This window comes from Dasypus novemcinctus, chromosome 23, assembly GCF_030445035.2.
Source record: "Dasypus novemcinctus isolate mDasNov1 chromosome 23, mDasNov1.1.hap2, whole genome shotgun sequence".
Classification (NCBI taxonomy): domain Eukaryota; kingdom Metazoa; phylum Chordata; class Mammalia; order Cingulata; family Dasypodidae; genus Dasypus; species Dasypus novemcinctus.
In genome coordinates, this window is record NC_080695.1 from 19,271,123 (window position 1) to 19,288,879 (window position 17,757).

At 37.0% G+C, this 17,757-nt stretch overlaps 1 protein-coding gene and 1 pseudogene across 11 annotated transcripts in view; one reads left to right on the forward strand and one right to left on the reverse strand.

The window, feature by feature from the left end:
- GTF2I (general transcription factor IIi) overlaps positions 1 to 17,757 on the forward strand; it is a 111,451-nt gene that overhangs the window by 14,368 nt on the left and 79,326 nt on the right. For all 11 annotated transcript variants that reach the window (XM_004455642.5, XM_004455644.5, XM_058285954.2 and 8 more), the window contains exon 2: positions 14,194 to 14,297. In XM_004455642.5, coding sequence (XP_004455699.2) covers positions 14,199 to 14,297 — 99 coding nt within the window. In that variant the 5' untranslated portion in view covers positions 14,194 to 14,198. The remainder of the gene's footprint in view (positions 1 to 14,193; positions 14,298 to 17,757) is intronic.
- LOC101442007 (G2/mitotic-specific cyclin-B1-like) lies at positions 9,275 to 10,539 on the reverse strand (annotated as a pseudogene).

Below are 17,757 nucleotides of genomic sequence, written 5' to 3' on the forward strand. Positions count from 1 at the left end.
GCTTTGTTTAGCTGAGATGAATAGTAATCAGGAATTTGCTATTTTCCCAATTCTAACATTCTACTTGTGGTAACAAAGGATTTATTCATGATGTAAGGCAAAAGTAGAAGAAAACTTAATTAACATATGTTTATTTATGCTTTAAAATTATTTTTGAAAGTTTTAAATTTACAAAGTAGTTGCAAGAATAGTAAACAAACAAAAATTTGGAGAGCCAGAGGCCCTATAATGGATGTCCTTTATCCAAAAGGGTCAGATCCAGGGTCCCCTTTTTTACCAGCTGTCTTGTCTTAATAATATACTTAAGTTTAGAATGGTTTCTTACTATTTCTTTGGGTTTCATCCCCCCCCCCCACACACACACCTTTTTTCTTTTTTTGGTGGTACTGGAGGTAGGCATTGAACCTGGGACCTTGTATGTGGGAAGGTGGTGCTCAGTTCTTGACCCACATCAGCTACCCTAAGTTGATTTTTTTCATTTGTGTTTGCTTGTTTGTTTTTTCTGTGTGGCACTGGGAACTGAACCTGGGACCTCCCATGTGGGAAGCAGGTGCTCAGCCTTTTGAACCACATCCACCCCTGCCCTTGACCTTTTTGAAGATTAAAGGGCAGTGATTTTATAGAATGTTTCTCAACTTGGTTTGTCTAATGCTTCCTCATGATGTGTTAGACTCAGGTTAAACATTGTGGGTAGGAATGTTACTGAAGTGATGTGTTCTTATTTTATTCTGTTGGGTGGGACAAGATACCTATTTGTCGTAAGTTTAGTGTTAACCTGGATCACTTGATTATGATGGTGCATGGCATGTTTTCTTTTGTAATTAGTAAGTATTTTATGTGGCAGTGCTTTGAGACTATTAAAATCTCTCTTGTCCTTTTTAGAATTGAAGAATCTCATTTTTCCTTGAGAGTGGGAAATTTTTTTAAGGGGGAAAGACAGGACTTAAAAATACCATTAGAATTGTCTAAGTTCTTGAAACGTTTTTCTGAAATTTAAATATTATGGATAGTGGAATTCGAAAAATGTTTAAAATTGTATTAAATTTTACAGTGTATGATGTAGTTTGAAAGAGCATGAGTGACTGAAAGCAAATAATTGATTTGGATTTGATTCTCTTTAATTCTGTGATCTTGAGCAATCTTTTTTCAAGGTATTGTCTGTTCTTATTTTTAAAGTGACTTGCTTTGTAAACTGTCAGGTGTTGACATTTTGTAATAAATACATCTAGTTACTAAATTATTTTCTTTGGTAACTTCAAAAGACAGACTTAATTGGGTCAATGAGTTACTTAAACACATTTTCTACAGAAGCTGCTATGTGGACAGCATTAGGACAAATGGTAGTATGTTGCAAAAATATATAATCAATTTCAGAGGTAGAAAGATTTAGGCAATCTAAAAGTTTGCCAGAGTATAGCATTCATTACATAATAGCCTAAACTAATGAGTAGCATATTTAATCTTCCGACTGATTCAGCTCTTAATATCCTTTTTGCTGATTTTATGTACCATCTTAGAGCAAAATGTGTCTTAGGTGATGAATTCTTTTTCTTAGTACCTATCATTTTGAAGAAACTGCTTTGTTTTATAAATAAGAATTTAAAAATATTTTGATATTCTTATTTTCCCTTAGAATTTATTGATACTTAAGTTAATTTTATACTTCTTAAAAAATGTTTCTATGAGTATATGCAAGCATATGGTATTGTTTTGCTCATTTAATTTTATTGAAACTTGGCTTCAGCAATTTTTTAAAAATTTATTTTTTTGCCTTAGCAATTTTTAATGAAATGAGTTGGTAAATTTTGAGTTTTGAGACTAGATCTCAAAAGGATGCACACAACTATAAGATAACAAAAAACCAAGCTTACTTTAGAATACTGCCCCAGGAAAACCACATCCAGCAGAATAGAAAGTTGCTCTGTATTTTTCGGCATAAAGGTCTAAGACTTAAGTTTGGATGAAAGATTTTTCTGGTATAGTTATCCCACTCCTTTTTTTTTTTTTTTTTTTTTTTTAATTGTAAGCCTGTTGAATAATTATAGTATTGGATTCAGTTACCTTTCAAATATACCGTCTGGGGAAACCGACTTGGCCCAGTGGTTAGGGCGTCCGTCTACCACATGGGAGGTCCGCGGTTCAAACCCCGGGCCTCCTTGACCCGTGTGGAGCTCGCCCATGTGTAGTGCTGATGCGCGCAAGGAGTGCCCTGCCACGCAGGGGTGTCCCCCGTGTAGGGGAGCCCCACGCGCAAGGAGTGCGCCCAGTAAGGAGAGCCGCCCAGCGCGAAGGAAAGTGCAGCCTGCCCAGGAATGGCGCCGCCCACACTTCCCATGCCGCTGATAACAACAGAAGCGGACAAAGAAACAAGGTGCAGCAAATAGACACAGAGAACAGACAACCGTGGGAGGGGGTTAAATAAATAAATAAAATCTTTAAAAAAAAATACTGTCTGTATTCTTATGTGGACCAACTGATAGCCGATTCAGCTGATTTTGAAAGATTTTCTCGTTTTTATTGACCTTTATTTCTAGAGTCAGTGATTATGTCTCTCATCCAAAAGATTTAAAAGAGTTCTTTATTTACAGTCTGTGCAGGATAGATCTTAATTGCTTTTTACTAGTTAAAAGCAACAAACAACCTTAGCAGTCTGAAGAAAATAAAATAATGGGCCTGATGTTTCTGATCAATTTAAATCCATTTTCTCCTTCTTAAGATGGGTCTTAGGGAAACAAATGTGGCTCAACAGGTAGAGCATCTGCGTACCATATAGGAGGTCCAAGGGTTCGATACTCAGGGCCTCCTGACTCGTGTGATGAGCTGGCCCGTGTGCAGTGCTGCTGTGTGCAAGGAGTGCCGACCCATGCAGGGATGCCCCTGCATGAGAGTGCCCCCTGTACAAGGAGTGGCCCCTGTGTAAGGAGAGCCGCCCTGTATGAAACAGCAGCCTACCCAGGAATGGTGCCACACACAGAGAGAGCTGATGATGCAAAAAAAAGAGCCACAGATCTCTAGTGCTGCCTCATGAGAATACAAGCAGACACAGAAGAACACACAGTGAATGGACACAGAACGACAACGGCGAGGGAGGAGAAATAAATAAATCTTTTTAAAAAATCAGTCTTAGGTCTTTTTATTTTTTTAAGATTTATTTTTATTTATTTCTCCCTCCACTGTTCCCCCCTGTTGTTTGCTCTCTCTGTCCATTCGCTGTGTGCTCTTCTGTGTCCTCTTGTATTCTCATTAGGTGGCTCCAGAACTGATCCTGGGACCCTCCAGAGTGGGAGAGGGGTGATTACTCTCTTGTGCCACCTCAACTCCCTGTTCTGTTACTTCTTCCTTTCTCTCCTCATGTTATCTTGCTGCACCAGCTCTCTGTGTCGGCTGGCACTCTTGCTTGAGGTGGCTTTCCTGCGTTGGGCGCCATTCCCTTACAGGGCGGTACTCCTGCGTGGGGTGGCAGTCCCACGTGGGCCAGCACTCCACACAGGCAAGCTCATCACATGGGCCGGCTTGCTCTCACCAGGACTCCCTGGGCATCGAACCCTGGACCTCCTATTGGTAGACGGGAGCCCAGTTGGTTAAGCCACATCCGTTTCCCAGTTCTTAACTGTTGCTAGAATTCACTCATATGGCTGTCTCTTGTTGTTAAAGGGAGATAGGTTTATCTGACAGTGCTTGTCAGCAGTCTTTTGTGACACAAGTAATGTGTTCATCTAGACAGTTGGTCTGTAAAACCTATTAATATTTTTTTCTGAGCCAAATCCCGTATTTTCATAAGTTGTGACAATATATAAAGTAATCTTCAGTGTTTCCTGTGATCTTTACTTTATGGACAAAGAGGGTCTTCTACTTCTGCTGCTTCAGTTTGTTTATGATAAGTAGTAGTTAATTCACTGCCTCATGAAGATTGCCTAGCATTACTTCATACTGATTGCCTAATTACTGTATGATCATTTACTGTTTGTGTGTATTTAAAACTTGCCCTTTTTTATTATTACTGTGCATCAAAGAGGCAATTTGGAATTTAGAGGCAAGGATTCTAGTACCTTGTTATAAAATTTTAACTGTGATCTTTGCAAGATATCTACTCTGGTTGGGCCTTGCTCATCTATAAAATAGTAGAACAAGAAAGTGAACAAAAATATCTTGGGCTTTTTTCTTGATCTAAGGTTATATATTTGTGAATTTGAAATGGAAAATGCTTTTTGAAAATAACATGGAAATAATAGGAAAAAAGAAATAGGACATAAATTTATTAAAAGAATATCAGTGTTATGGCATGTCCCCCAGTTGACCAGTCTAACCTGTAGCTTGATTTGTATTCTAGCAGAAATATTTTGAAATTTTAAGTATTTTACAGAACACCTTAATCATAAATACCAAAAACCTCAGTTTTTGTTAGGATGTTGGTAGTGTATATGAAGAATTTCAAGAACTTTTTTTGACTTACTGTAAAATACACCTTTTTCTTTGCGGTTCAATATTAAAAACAAGGATGAATAAACTAAAAGCAAAGGGAGTATAGTGGAACATAAATACATTTATTTGGAATTATTGACTTATTTTTAGGTAGAACAGAATATAGTAAGGACGTGGATAAACTTAATCCCTGAAATGGATCTCCAATAAGAAACACAAGAAGATTTTACAGAATGACTAGAATCTGTTTTCAGTGAATAAAAGAATGTATCACATCTATTAAATAGCAGACCAAAATAAAAGATAAAAATGATGACAACAGGCCAATTAAAATTAAGTTCATCTTTGAAACTCATAAAGGAGAGTTGAAATTGAATCAGGCAAACAAAAGATAGCCACAAAACATTCAGATTGGGAGAATTAAGGAAATTGAAAAAATAGGAAAGGAGATATAGTAGACATACATAAGGCATGTCTGCCTAGCATAATAGCGGCGCCCTCTGCTTTTCCTTTTGAGTAACTGCTTGCCTTACTGCTTCAAGTAGTTCTAGCCAGATTTATAATTTGTTCTGACTAGCCACAATACTTAGGCTTGGGATAAGCTCATGCTTTTGCATATATTTTATGCAAAAGGTAGTTGGAAGATATGATAGGATGGTCTCTGGCCTTTGAGATCAAAGTACCTGAATGTGCTAAACTGAAAGATGCATGTGGCTGTCATCTCTGTCTTGGGCAGAAACTCTCTCCTGCTCAAGGAGCAGTAAGACTTCCAGGGAGGAGGTAGAGAGAACTCTAATGGCATGTTTTGTGTTTCTGGATCTCCCTGCTGTGTGTGTGGAGTCAGTGTGTCCTCTAGGCTAATAACTAAATGATAGACAATACAAATTCCTTTTTTTACTTGAGGTGGTGATTTGGGTATTTGTGACCTTGCAATATAAGATAGTTCTGGCTAATACATAAATTGTTTTGAGAATAAAAAAAGTGTAAGGTGTGGGTCCCAGTGTCAGTGGGGCAGGTTATTCCTACTGAATGCAACTAAGAATGTTCTGTGCTCTAAAATTAGAAACAAAATTCTCAAAACACCAAGAAGTTGATAAGTTAAGCATTTCGCAGGGCTAATATGAAAAGACTAAAAGGAAGATAGGAATTCAGTGAGATAATTGAAGATGGGAATCATTTTTGCTCTGAGGGTATTTGAACTTGAGTTTTGAAAGCCATGTGCTGCATGAGACTCAGAAATCAGAGCCCAGGAACTACACAAAATTTGAAGGTTAAATAGGAGATCCTTCCCCTCAATAAGCTGAAACCCTGAGTGGGATAAGGGAGACTGAAAAGTAAACCAGTTTATATCCCAATTCATGGTCTCGATTAGCATCTCTTAGGTGGTCCAAGGAACCTCAAGCCTTGATTTATGGTGATTCCATACACCTGGAGGAAGTTGACTTCATCCTAGGCCTCAGATTATTTCTTTACAAATACATTTTTTAAAATTTAAAAATGACTAGCAATCTAAGATAAACACACAAATAACCATGAGTGTGAGTGAACAAGAATCAGCATACACAATAGAAATACACCTACAAAGACTTGAGATTTTGGAATTATCAGAGACTAAAACAGGTACCCTTAAAGCTTGAAAATTTTTAGAAATAGGAAACAATAAAATGTGACTTAGCACCAAATGAAACTTACAGGAATGAAAGCTATGAAGAAAACAACTAAACCAAAGTTAAAGCCTGATGGGTGGTAAAAAAAATAATTAGTAAACTGGAAGCTAAGTCAGAAGAAATTCTCCTGAATTCAGTGCCGAGGGAAAATTGGAAAAATACAGAAGAGAATAAAAAATTTAAGGGATAAAGTTAGAACTAGCATGCCTTTAATCTGAGGGTCAGAAGAATAGGAGACAGAATAGGACAGAGATAATATCTAAAGAAATAATAGCTGAGCATTTTCCACAACTGATGAAGGATTCCAGTCCATTATCTAGAAACTTAGTGAATGATAAGCATGATGAATAAAAGAAATCCACCTCTAGACACATAGTGAAACTGTAGAAAACCAGTCAGAAAACATCTTAAAAACAGCAGAGGTGGTGTGGGGGATAACAAGACTAGATGACTTCTCAATAGCAACAATTGTTAAGCTAGATTTCTGCTCAAGTGAAAATAAAAAATGCCAAGAATATGTGGTTAAATGAAATTTATTTTAAAACAAAAATAAGTTTTAGAAATAAATAATTAAAATATATACATAAAAACTGATTAAGGAGCTACATTTCACATAATAATGACCAGAATTAAAGAATGAATTGGGATTGGAAAGTATTGCCAGTTTATGCAAATATGTAGAGTCATCATCAGATAACAGGTTAGAAATGGGCTTAGGACCTAAGAAGGTGATGAGTCACCCATGAAGAAAATACAAATAATAAAGCTAAAAAAAGTGTTTCTTCTTTAGAGAGCAAAGAAATTCATCTATTTCAGTAGTAATGAAGTAGTCATAGTAATTAGATTGTAGCGCTCCAAAATGTTGGTCAGATTGAATTTAGAATATTTAAATATTTGTGGTAGCAGTGTAAGATTTTTGGTATTATGTATCAAAAGTTATAAAGCTGTTAATGTTGTTTTATTTATTCCAGTGTTAATACTTTTAAAATATGGACATAAGAAATCTGTGAAGATGTTAAGAGACATTGTATACCATTTCCTTGTACTAAATTGTGCAGCTGTTTAAATAACTTGTTTATAGGAATATGTAATAGGGCAGATTGAGTTGTCAACCTAGGTAAACTAAGAATGTGTTAGGCTCTTTGAGATTTTATTAATTTGTCCTGAGAATCTGCATCTTTGGTGTCTCACATGCTTTTTTTTTTTTTTTTTTTTAATATTTATTTATTTATATCCCCTCCCTTGCGGCTTGTTCCATTCTTTGCTGTCTGTTCTCTGTGTCCATTTGCTGTGCCTTTTTCCTGTATCTGCTTGTTTCCCTTTGTTGCGTCATCTTGCTGCTTCAGCTCTCAGTGGCACACAGGCGGTCAGCTCTCTGCGGTGCACGGACCAGCCTGCCTTCACAAGGAGGCCCCCGGGACATGAACCCAGGGCCTCCCATATCGTAGATGGGAGCCCAACTGACTTGAGCCACAGCCGCTACCCTCTCACATGCATTTAAAAAAAAAAATTATGGTAGCAAATATACTACATAACGTTTTTCATTTTAACTATCTTCAAGTATGCAATTTAGTGGGGATACTTAAATTTACAATGTTGTGTTACTATCAACATCATCTATTACCAAAACTTGTCCATTAGCCTACAGAAACTCTGTACCCATTAAGCAATAACTCCTTATTCCCCACACCTGTCCCCCCTACCTGTAGTCTTCTTTGTCTATGAATTTGCATATTCTAGTTTTTCTCATATAAGTGAGATAATACATTATTGGTCACTTTGTGTCTGGCTCATTTCACCCAGTATATGTCTTTGAGGTTCACCTATGTAGCATGTATCAGAATTTGTTTTAGAGAAATTATAGGTTTACAGAAAAATCATGCAGAAAGTATAGAGTTCCCATATACCACCATCCGCCCTCCTTGCCAGTTTTGCCTATTATTAACACTTTGCATTAGTGTAGTACCTCTGTTACAATTAATGAAACTACTATTATAGGTATACTACTATTATACTATTAAATAGTATTAAACTACTATTATAGATATACTATAGTTTACAGTTTACTAGAGGGTTCACTGTATTGCATAGTTCTATGGTTTTAAACAAATTTTTTTTTTTGGTAACATATATACAACCTAAAATTTCCCTTTTTAGAAAACCACATTCAAATTTACATTCACTGTTAATTCCATTCACCTTGTTGTGCTACTGTTACCACTATCCATTACCAAAAAAGAACATCATTGCTTTTTAGGGGCTGAATAATATTCCATTATATGGATATAATACCACATACATCCATTCGTCCACCTTCTCATGTTTGTTTTCGTTTTTGTTTTTTTATTTCTCCCCACCCCCTCGTTGTTTGCACTTGCTGTATCTATCTGCCTTGTTTCTTTAGGAGCACCGGGACCTACAGTGTGGGAGGGAGGCGCCAAATCGATTGAGCCACCTCTGCTCCCTGCTTTGTTATGTCTCTCATGTTTTTCCTCCCTTTGTCTCTTGTTGCATCATATTGTTGCATCAGTGTCACGTCAGCTTGCTCTCTCCTTTAGGAGGCACTGGGAACTGAACCAGGGACCTTTCATATGGTAGGCAAGAGTGCAGTTGCTTGAGTCACATCCGCTTCCCTCTCATACTAACCTTAATATGTCGTAAAACTTACTCAAACCTACTGTCCTCCTGTTTTTCTTTTTCAGTGACTGTAGCTCCTCCATTCTGTAGGGTTGATATTGCACAGTAATAAAGGAAGAGATCCTTGGAGATTGATAGTGAAGATGTTCACATGGAGTTGGGATGGAATTAGGATGCAAACTCATTCTCTTAGGTTTTCCTTTCCCTTGGTTAACTCATTCTTTGACCACAGCTACCTATATGGTGGCTTCAGGGGTCATAAGAATTTAAATAAGCTTATGTTGACATACTTTAATCACTATAGCTTTTATATCCAGTAGAATTTTTCATGATAATTAAAATGTTCTATGTCTTTCATCTCCAGTACAGTAGCCACCAACTATGTGTGGCTACTGAGCACTTGAAATGTGGCTAGTACTACTGAGGAACTGAGTTTCACTTTCACATTTTATTGAATTTCAATTAATTTAAAAATTTTATATGTACAGACAGCACATAGTGCCAGTTTTATTTGCATATATTAAAGTACACAAACTCAAGTTCACAAGTCACACCTTCATCACTGCCTTGGCTAGATCTTGGATTATTGCAGAATTTAGCTGTTCTAGAGTGCTCATCTTAGCATGCTTAGAGGTGGCATACTTGTTCTTTGTAAGGCCATGATTCACCATGACTATATTCTCAGTCATGTGCTGCATAACAGGAGGAAAGGATTCTTCAGTGTATGACAGGTAATGCTGTAGAGTTGTTGTCCACTCACCATTACCAAGAATTTTCAGTGCTAAGCAGAAAGCTCCTGCTGCAATCTGAGAAGGAGGAAAGTACACCATTTCATAGTCCAACATAGTCAGTTCTATCAGGTATTTGGCCAAAATATGTTGCTCAACATCAGCCTCTCCAATCTTGGATGCTCTCTGAAGGAAGTGCAGGGGCAGAGGGCGGCCCAGACCAAAAGTTAAAGCTCTTAGAATCTTCATTTCCTTCTGTCTGATCTGGTGCTTAGTGTAAGTATGGTCAGTCACAAAGGCAAAGTCACCAATTTTTGGAGGATACATTTCTTCATATTTGCTTTCAATAAACATGGCAATGACATACCAACTAGCTGCAGTGTCTTCTTGGGCACACAATTATTCTGCATGAACTGATCAATGACAGAAACAGATACATGTCTCCTGCAGCAGCCTGAATTTCATTTGAACCTTTTTAGCCAGTCAGTTAGGATGGCTCTCATGTTTCCAGTGACACCCTACCCCAGTAGGTGTTTTTGATCTGATTGTTTGCTTTTCCTCAGGTTGTCTCAGGTAAGCATAGAAATCGCTCACATGTTCACTGTGAAGGTTTGGATCAGCTGCATTTTCTGCATCCACATCACTTACTGCAAGAATTAGATCAGAGAAAGCCTGAAACTTATTCTTCTGCAGAGGCACATCCAGATGTTTCCATTGGACTAGGAGAAGGGAGTAGCCACCAAAATAGGCTCAAGCGGAAGTTTTTCTTCTTTAATGGGCTCTGGCTCTGACTCTGGTTGCAGCTCTGGCTCTGTCTCCAGCACAGGCTTTTTCCCAGAGGTTTTAGTTGTTTTTTAGCGGTAAGTTTTCCAACAGCTGAAGTTTTTGCTTCCTTTTACAGAGGCATTTTGGCCTGTGGCTGTTCACTGACTTTGTACCAAGGTCTTCAAGAGCTGTTCTTGGCTTAGCCCAAGTCTTGGAGGCTACAGCACTGGCCAAATGCACTCGCTTTTCATGCCTGTCAAAATGATCTTTGTCTTATTTTCAGCACTAATATTCCTGGTCCTGGTGACTTGGCGGGCCATGGTTTCCTTTTTACTAGGCAGCAGTTCAGAGGAAAGAAGCAGAACTCGGAGCCCCCATTGAACTAGGGACCAGAAGCCAACACTGAGCAACAACGTTTCCTCTGCAGCACAACAGGAATTAATTTAAAATTTAAATAGCTGCATGTGGATTGTGGCTACCATACTGGATAGCACATCTCCACAGGGATTCCTTCTAACCTTGTTCTTTGGCTACTGGTTTTCTGCCTTAGATGATTGCTTTCTTCCTTAAAAGAAAGATCCCCCTCCTCTTCTCCAATACTGCCCTCCTTTTCAAGACTGCACTGGAGATATTCAGTGTGAAGAGCCAAGTACATTGTTACAAATCCAGAAACCTGGAAGTCGTTTTCTTGTCTAACATTGGATTTACCATATGAATTGTCTCAGTTCAATTTTTCCTTCTGCATTTAAAGAGATTCAGTGAGATCCATCCTTTCTATATTAATGTCTTATGGAGTACATGATCATTTTGGTCATTTTCCTTTTTGTTCCAAACAACTGGTACTGATAAAGTTTGGAAATACAAACCATGCCTCGTTGCATAATCCAGAGCTAAATGTCCCATTTCGGGTGCTTTAAATTTTTGGTTTCATGGCCTCTTTTATTAGGAGTCCTCTGACATGGTGTCATGACATTTATGACAAGTCATATTTTCATGATTAAAAAAAAATACTTAAACCCTGTCTTTTAAATTTATTTTTATTTTTACTCCACCCTTCTCCCCCTCTCCCAGAGCTTTCTAGCTCTGAATTTCTAGTCATCTCTTATAGGTGATATATAATTTAACTTTGTGTTTTTGCTTATTTCATTGAGCGTGTTTCAAGGTTTTCCATGTTAGTGATTTTGTTGTTCATTTCTAGTCTTACACATATGCGTGTGTGCAAACACACAGACCCCACCTTTTTAAAGTGTACCTGAAAAAGCCTATGTGTGGGTCCTGCTTAAGTAGCTTATGGAACATCTTCTGCTTTTTCAAGGCTCCATGTATACTTCATTTTGTTTTTCTTTTCTTCCTTTTCCCCAGCTCCTGTTCTGCCTGCCGTAAATCATTGAGAGACCAGAGGCAGGCTTCTCCATCTCTCAGTGTCCTCACATATAAAGTAAATATGATGTCTCCATCATAGGGTTGCTGCAAATATTAAGCAAGACAATTGGTAGAGTGCTGACATGACATGCTTTTTTTTTTTTTAAAGATTTATTTTACTTATTTCTTCCCACCCCCTCATTGTTTGCACTTGCTCTGTCTGTTCATCTTTTTTGTTTCTTTAGGAGACACCGGGGACTGAACCTGGGACCTCTGATGTGGGAGGGAGGTGCCTAATTGCTTGAGCCACCTTTATTCCCTGCTTTACTGTGTGTCTTGTTATGCTTTTCCTCCTGTGTCTCTTGTTGCAAAAGCTTGCTGCACCTCCCTTCATGTCAACTCAATGTCTTGCCTATCTTCCTTAGGAGGCACCGAGAAGCTCTGTTCCCTGGCTTTGTTGTATCTCTCGTTATGGTTTTTCTTCTTGTGTCTCTTGTTGCATCATCTTGTAGTGTCAGCTTGCCGTGCCTGCCTGTTGCCCCAGCTCATCCTCTTTAGGAGGTACCAGGAACCAAACCATGAACCTCCCATGTGGTAGGTGGGAGGGAACTCAATCACTTCAGCCACATCTGCTTTCCATGATAATCATATTTAAAAATATTAATTTTTTTCTGTCCAACCCATCTCACTTTAAACTGAAGGGATTCATAAAAGATCAGAAGTGAAAGGAACCTTCAAAATAAGGTTCTATTTACAGAGGAGGAGCCTGACCATAGATAGCCCACAGAGGTCACATTGCTGGGTTAGTGATCTGACAAACCCACAGCCTGACTCTCCTGGTTTTGGTTCCATGCAAGGAATAAGCATCATGCCTCATACTCCAGAAGCTCTGTGCTCAGCTTGGCCTGGTCTGTCTTCTGGGAGTTCTTTCTGGGAAAGGGAGAAAGGGGTAGAAATAGTCATAGGTATGCATAAGTATAAACAGTTACATAAATATGTCTCTGTGTGTCTTTACATTGAGCAGGGACTATCTGGGCAATACCTCCTTGGAGGGCAAAGAACAATTCAATAAAACTCTGGTAATCAATCCAGATGTACCCATTTCCAGAGAGTGCAAAGCCCCAAACAAAATTTATCAAGCCTAACTAGAGTTGTTTGGTCATCCCCAAGGTTCTTTCCATCATAAAGTACTTCCCCCTCAGAAGTTCTGACAGTGACTTCTGATCACTGCCTGTGGAATGTTGGTATGGTGTTTCTCTCCCATTTCTTACCACACATTGAGTATGAATGACATCGTAACCTCATGACAGTTTAAGGTGAGAAGTGAAAGCAATCTGCAGGAAATTTTCCTGGTTTGTGTTCTAGCTCTGGTGATGGCTGCATGACCTTGAGAAATCATTGCATTTGTAAAATGAGAACACATTTACTTTCTCACTGGGGAATCAAAGGGAAAGTGAAATTATGAAAAAACACTATGAGCTTTCAGAAATAATGATGATATAATCTTAAATGGTCATTCTGGTTATTGGAAAATAATAAGCCTTTGCTGCCCATTTTGACTAAGACATTTTAATATAAATTTACTTAGACATTTATGCAAGAGAAAAGAGTGGAATTTAGACTTAGGGAAATAGATAATTCTCTTTAATAATAGGGAAAATATTTACATAAATATTTAGCCAAAACAGTTTGCATGCTCACAGCTGTACATGTGCTTGTTCATGTTTTCTGGAATATTGTGACTTTAGTTAAGGGGGTACCCAAGTGTCTTCAGTAAATTAATTTATATATGTAGATAGGTTTTTAGAATTCCCATTCATGATTCTAGTCCTTAATTTTTAGTCATTCTTTCATATTAAGTTTATTTATCTCTTGCTAACAGAATCAATCTATCTAAATTGGAAGCATAATTTTTTAACAGGTATCTACTTTGTATTCTTTTTATGGGAAAAATTTTTAGTATATTAAAGAATTTTTAAAAAATATCCTTTGTAGATTTTTGCTATTTAGAGTGTTTTTATGTGTTGTACTTCCATAGTGCTTGAAAATTGGCCTGTGCTCTTTGCTCGTACCAAAAGTAGTGGAAAATATTTTCTAAAAAGAATAAAATGCTGGATGATAAAGGAATCTGAGATGTTACTTGATACCCTGCAACCTATTTCCTTCTCGGAAAGGAAAAACAGTTCTCTTTACCCTGTCTCCACCTATCTTACCAATTCATTTCTTTATCAGCATGTGCCTGGGAGAAAGGAGTCTTTGGATCTGTTTCTTATGTTAAGATATGCTAGACCATCAGATTGTGATGTGCATCACCTTTTCTTTCTCTTGGGAGAAATTTGAACTGGTTTTAGGTGTACTTTTGGATTTATTTTGGGGCATGATGCTGACCTAATTTCATGGAAATAATACTGGATGGAAAGTTAGGGGAAATTAAAATTCTTAGAGGATAAGGGTCTTGGGCAATTAAAATAGTTTCTGAGGCTTAATTTTGCTCTTATGTAAGGAAACTGTAAATTAGGTAATGTATGGAGGGCTCTTGTAGCTCTACACGTGTTTTTAGAAGGATGCTATGGATTTCTACCATTCACTTTCTTATTACTTATCTTGCATAGGGATCATGGCCCAAGTAGCAATGTCTACCCTGCCTGTTGAAGATGAGGAGTCTTCGGAGAGCAGGATGGTGGTGACGTTTCTCATGTCTGCTCTTGAGTCAATGGTGAGACAGCCTTACAGTTATATAAAACATTCATTCCATAGCTGAACAGAACTAGCCTTATGGATAAAACGTATAATTTTTTTTTTGCAGTTTTAATAAGAATTAAATTTTTTTGCTTAGAAAATGCAGGATTTAAGCCAATCATATTTTATTACCATATTTCAGAATATTCTTAACTTTTCTACATGTTTAAGTTTTTACATTTAATTTCAACTTTTTATTTACCAGTATCTTAGACAATCACTTGTTTTTACAAGTATCAACTTTAAATTTGCATGTAATTTTGAAGTTTACTGAGAATATGTGTTTGAACATTATAGTTATGGTATTGGTGATTTATTTTATCTATATAAAAAAAATTATCAAAATTTTGGGCCATAAACTCATATTTACTATTTTATGTCTTTTTAAGAATGCATTCACAATTTTCCTTACTCTGCTACCTTTTACCACATTATTTAGTGTTAGCCCCCGCTTTTAAATTAACCATATATGTAATTATAGTGAGATAGTCTTATTCTCTTGCTATAGGTTTTTATTTCTGTTTTCCTGTGATGATGATAGTGAATTTGCTTGTGTTTTCCTGGGCATAGAGATGTAAATACTTAGTATTTTAGGTCAGATTTTAAAAGTATCAGGCTTAGGTGTTTTCTGACATGCTAAAATAAAATATTCTAAGCAGGAGAAACCTCTCCTAATATAAGTGGTTGGCCAGTATTAGATAGCAGTTTAGCCTTACAGATCTCAATGTGACCTCTAATAGTTCGTAGATCCTTTGTTGTGCTCCCCATTTTTTCTTCTTTTTAAGAATTTTTAAAATCAGATCAATATTATTGATACATGTTAATAAAGCATACAGTTTATCCAAAGTGTACAATCAGTGGTATTTGGTATGATCACATAGTTGTGCATTTATCACTTCAATCATTTTAAAGCATTTTCATTATTTCAATAATAAACAACAGACAAGAAAATTTTTCAACCTCTCAATCACTCTGTTTCCTCTGCCTACATAGCTGCTATTTCTGGCTAGTCTTGCACAATTATTTATTTGTTTTTTTAAGCCATTTTATTGAGATATAATCACATACCATATGATCTATCCAAACTGTATGATCAGTGGCTTTTTTCTTTAGCTGTAGTATTAGTCATCCAAATGGGTGCTGCTACAAAATGCCAGAAGTTGGTTGGTTTTTATAAAGGGTATTTATTTGAGGTAGGAGCTTACAGATACCAGGCCATAAAGCATAAGTTGATTCCCTCACCAAAGTCTGTTTTCACATGTTGGAGCAAGATGGCTGCTGATGTCTGCGAGGGTTTAGGCTTCTTGGGTTCTTCCTTTCTAGGGTCTTGCTTCTCTCTGGGTTCAGGGTTCTCTTCCCAGCCCTTTTCTTCTTCCTCTGTGAGCTTACTTCCCGGGCTCCAGCTTAAGGCTTCAGCATTAAACTCCAACATCAAAAACCCTCCAACTCTGTCCTTTGCCATCCCTAATGACATGGCCCAATCAAACCTTAATCATAAATTAATCATGCCCAGGTACAGGCCAGATTGCAAACATAATCCAATATCTATTTTTGGAATTCATAACCATATCAAACTGCTATAGCCGTTACAAAGTCCTTTATTGTAAAATTGGAAAATGAGTAGAAAAATAAATTGAAAGAAATAAAAAATTTTAAAAGAGAGTGCAAGGCCAGGTTAGATTTAATATAATCAATTTTAAAAAATAGATAATATAGCCACAAACACATAAATGTAAATCGTAATTCAAATATAATAGAAATTATTTCTAATTCTAATTTTTATATTACAGCTCTAACTATTGGACATAACAATCTCTAAGAATTAAATAAATTACTGGTTTAGTTATTTAATTTCCATTTAGGCCATAATTCTTTCTGGATAATCAAATTCCTATTTGGGTATTCTTCACATCTTATTGGAATGAATTACAGGTAATTCATAATATATGAGGCAGAAAAACTCAAAATCTTGTTCAACAGTAGTCATGCTATAGATTATTTATTTTTATTTTTAAACATTATTGACCCAGATTATTTTTATTTTTATTTTTTTTTAAGATTTTATTTTTATTTCTCTCCCTTTTTCCCCCATTGTCTGCTCTCTGTGTCCATTCGCTGTGTGTTCTTCTGTGTCCACTTGCATTCTTGTCAGGTGACACCAGGAATCTATGTCTGTTATTGTTGCATCATCTCTCCTTGTGTGCAGCTCCACTCCTGGGTGGGCTGCACTTCTTTTGCGCTGGGCGGCTCTCCTTGCAGGGCGCATTCCTTGCGCATGGGGGACCTCTACAGGGGACACCCCTGCGTGGCACGCTACTCCTTGTGTGTGGCAGCACTGCGCATGGGCCAGCTCACCACACAGGCCAGGAGGCCCTGGGTATTGAACCCTGGACATTCCATGTGGTAGGCAGATGCTCTATCACTTGAGCCACATCCGCTTCCCCTAGGTAGATTATTTTAATTAAAGAGTATGAATAAGAAAGGGTTAAAGAAAAATGAAGTATCCAAAAATATATCTTTTCCAGCCCTCCTCAGTTAAAAACAAGTGTTTATTTTATATGAAAAAAATTACAGAATACTGATCACAGGAACAATTTGCCAGTTGTACTGAGTAATTATTGTTCATATACTGTATTGTTATTTTACATTTATCTGGTCTACCCCAGCCTTTTTTTTGGTTACTATTCATATGGAATACCTTTTTCTAACCTTTCACTTTAAACCTGATTGTGTTCTCTTGTAGTCAGCATATAGATGGCTCATCTTTTTTTAATCCGTTTTATCAGTCTGTGTCTTTTGATTGAGGCGTTCAATTCATTAACATTCAGTGTTATTACTGTAAAGGAATTACTTAATTTACTCATTTTGTTCTTCAAATCTCTGTTGTCCTATCGTTCTTTTGTCTGTCTGCTTATCTTCTAGTTTTCCCTTCCTAATAATCTTCATTTCTAAACTCTTCTCCAAATCTCTGGCCCTTATTTTTTCCTTTCAGGCTGCAGCACCCCTTTTAGTGTCTCTTGTAAATCTGGTCTTTTTCTCATTGTCATTCAGTTCCCTGAGACTCTGTTCCATTTTTTCCATTCTCTCCTCTTTCTGTTCTCCTGTCTTTTCCAGTTCAGATGTTCTGTCTTCAGGCAATTCAGATCTGCTCTTATGTACCTCAAATATATTTTTAATCTTGTCCATTGTGTCTTTATTTCCCACAAGGTCTATTGCTTTTCTTTGCAGGCTTTCAAATTGTTCTTTATACCCCACTTTATTTTGCTGTATATCCAAATGATGAGATTGGAATTATCTCAAAGTACAAAATTTAGATTATCCCGTAAATGAAACACTGATAAAATACCTAAAGTTATTTAAGGACTTCAACATAACCTAAGTCAATATGTATTTGACATTTGGGTTATATGTGCATATAAAAACATCCTTTTGTCAAA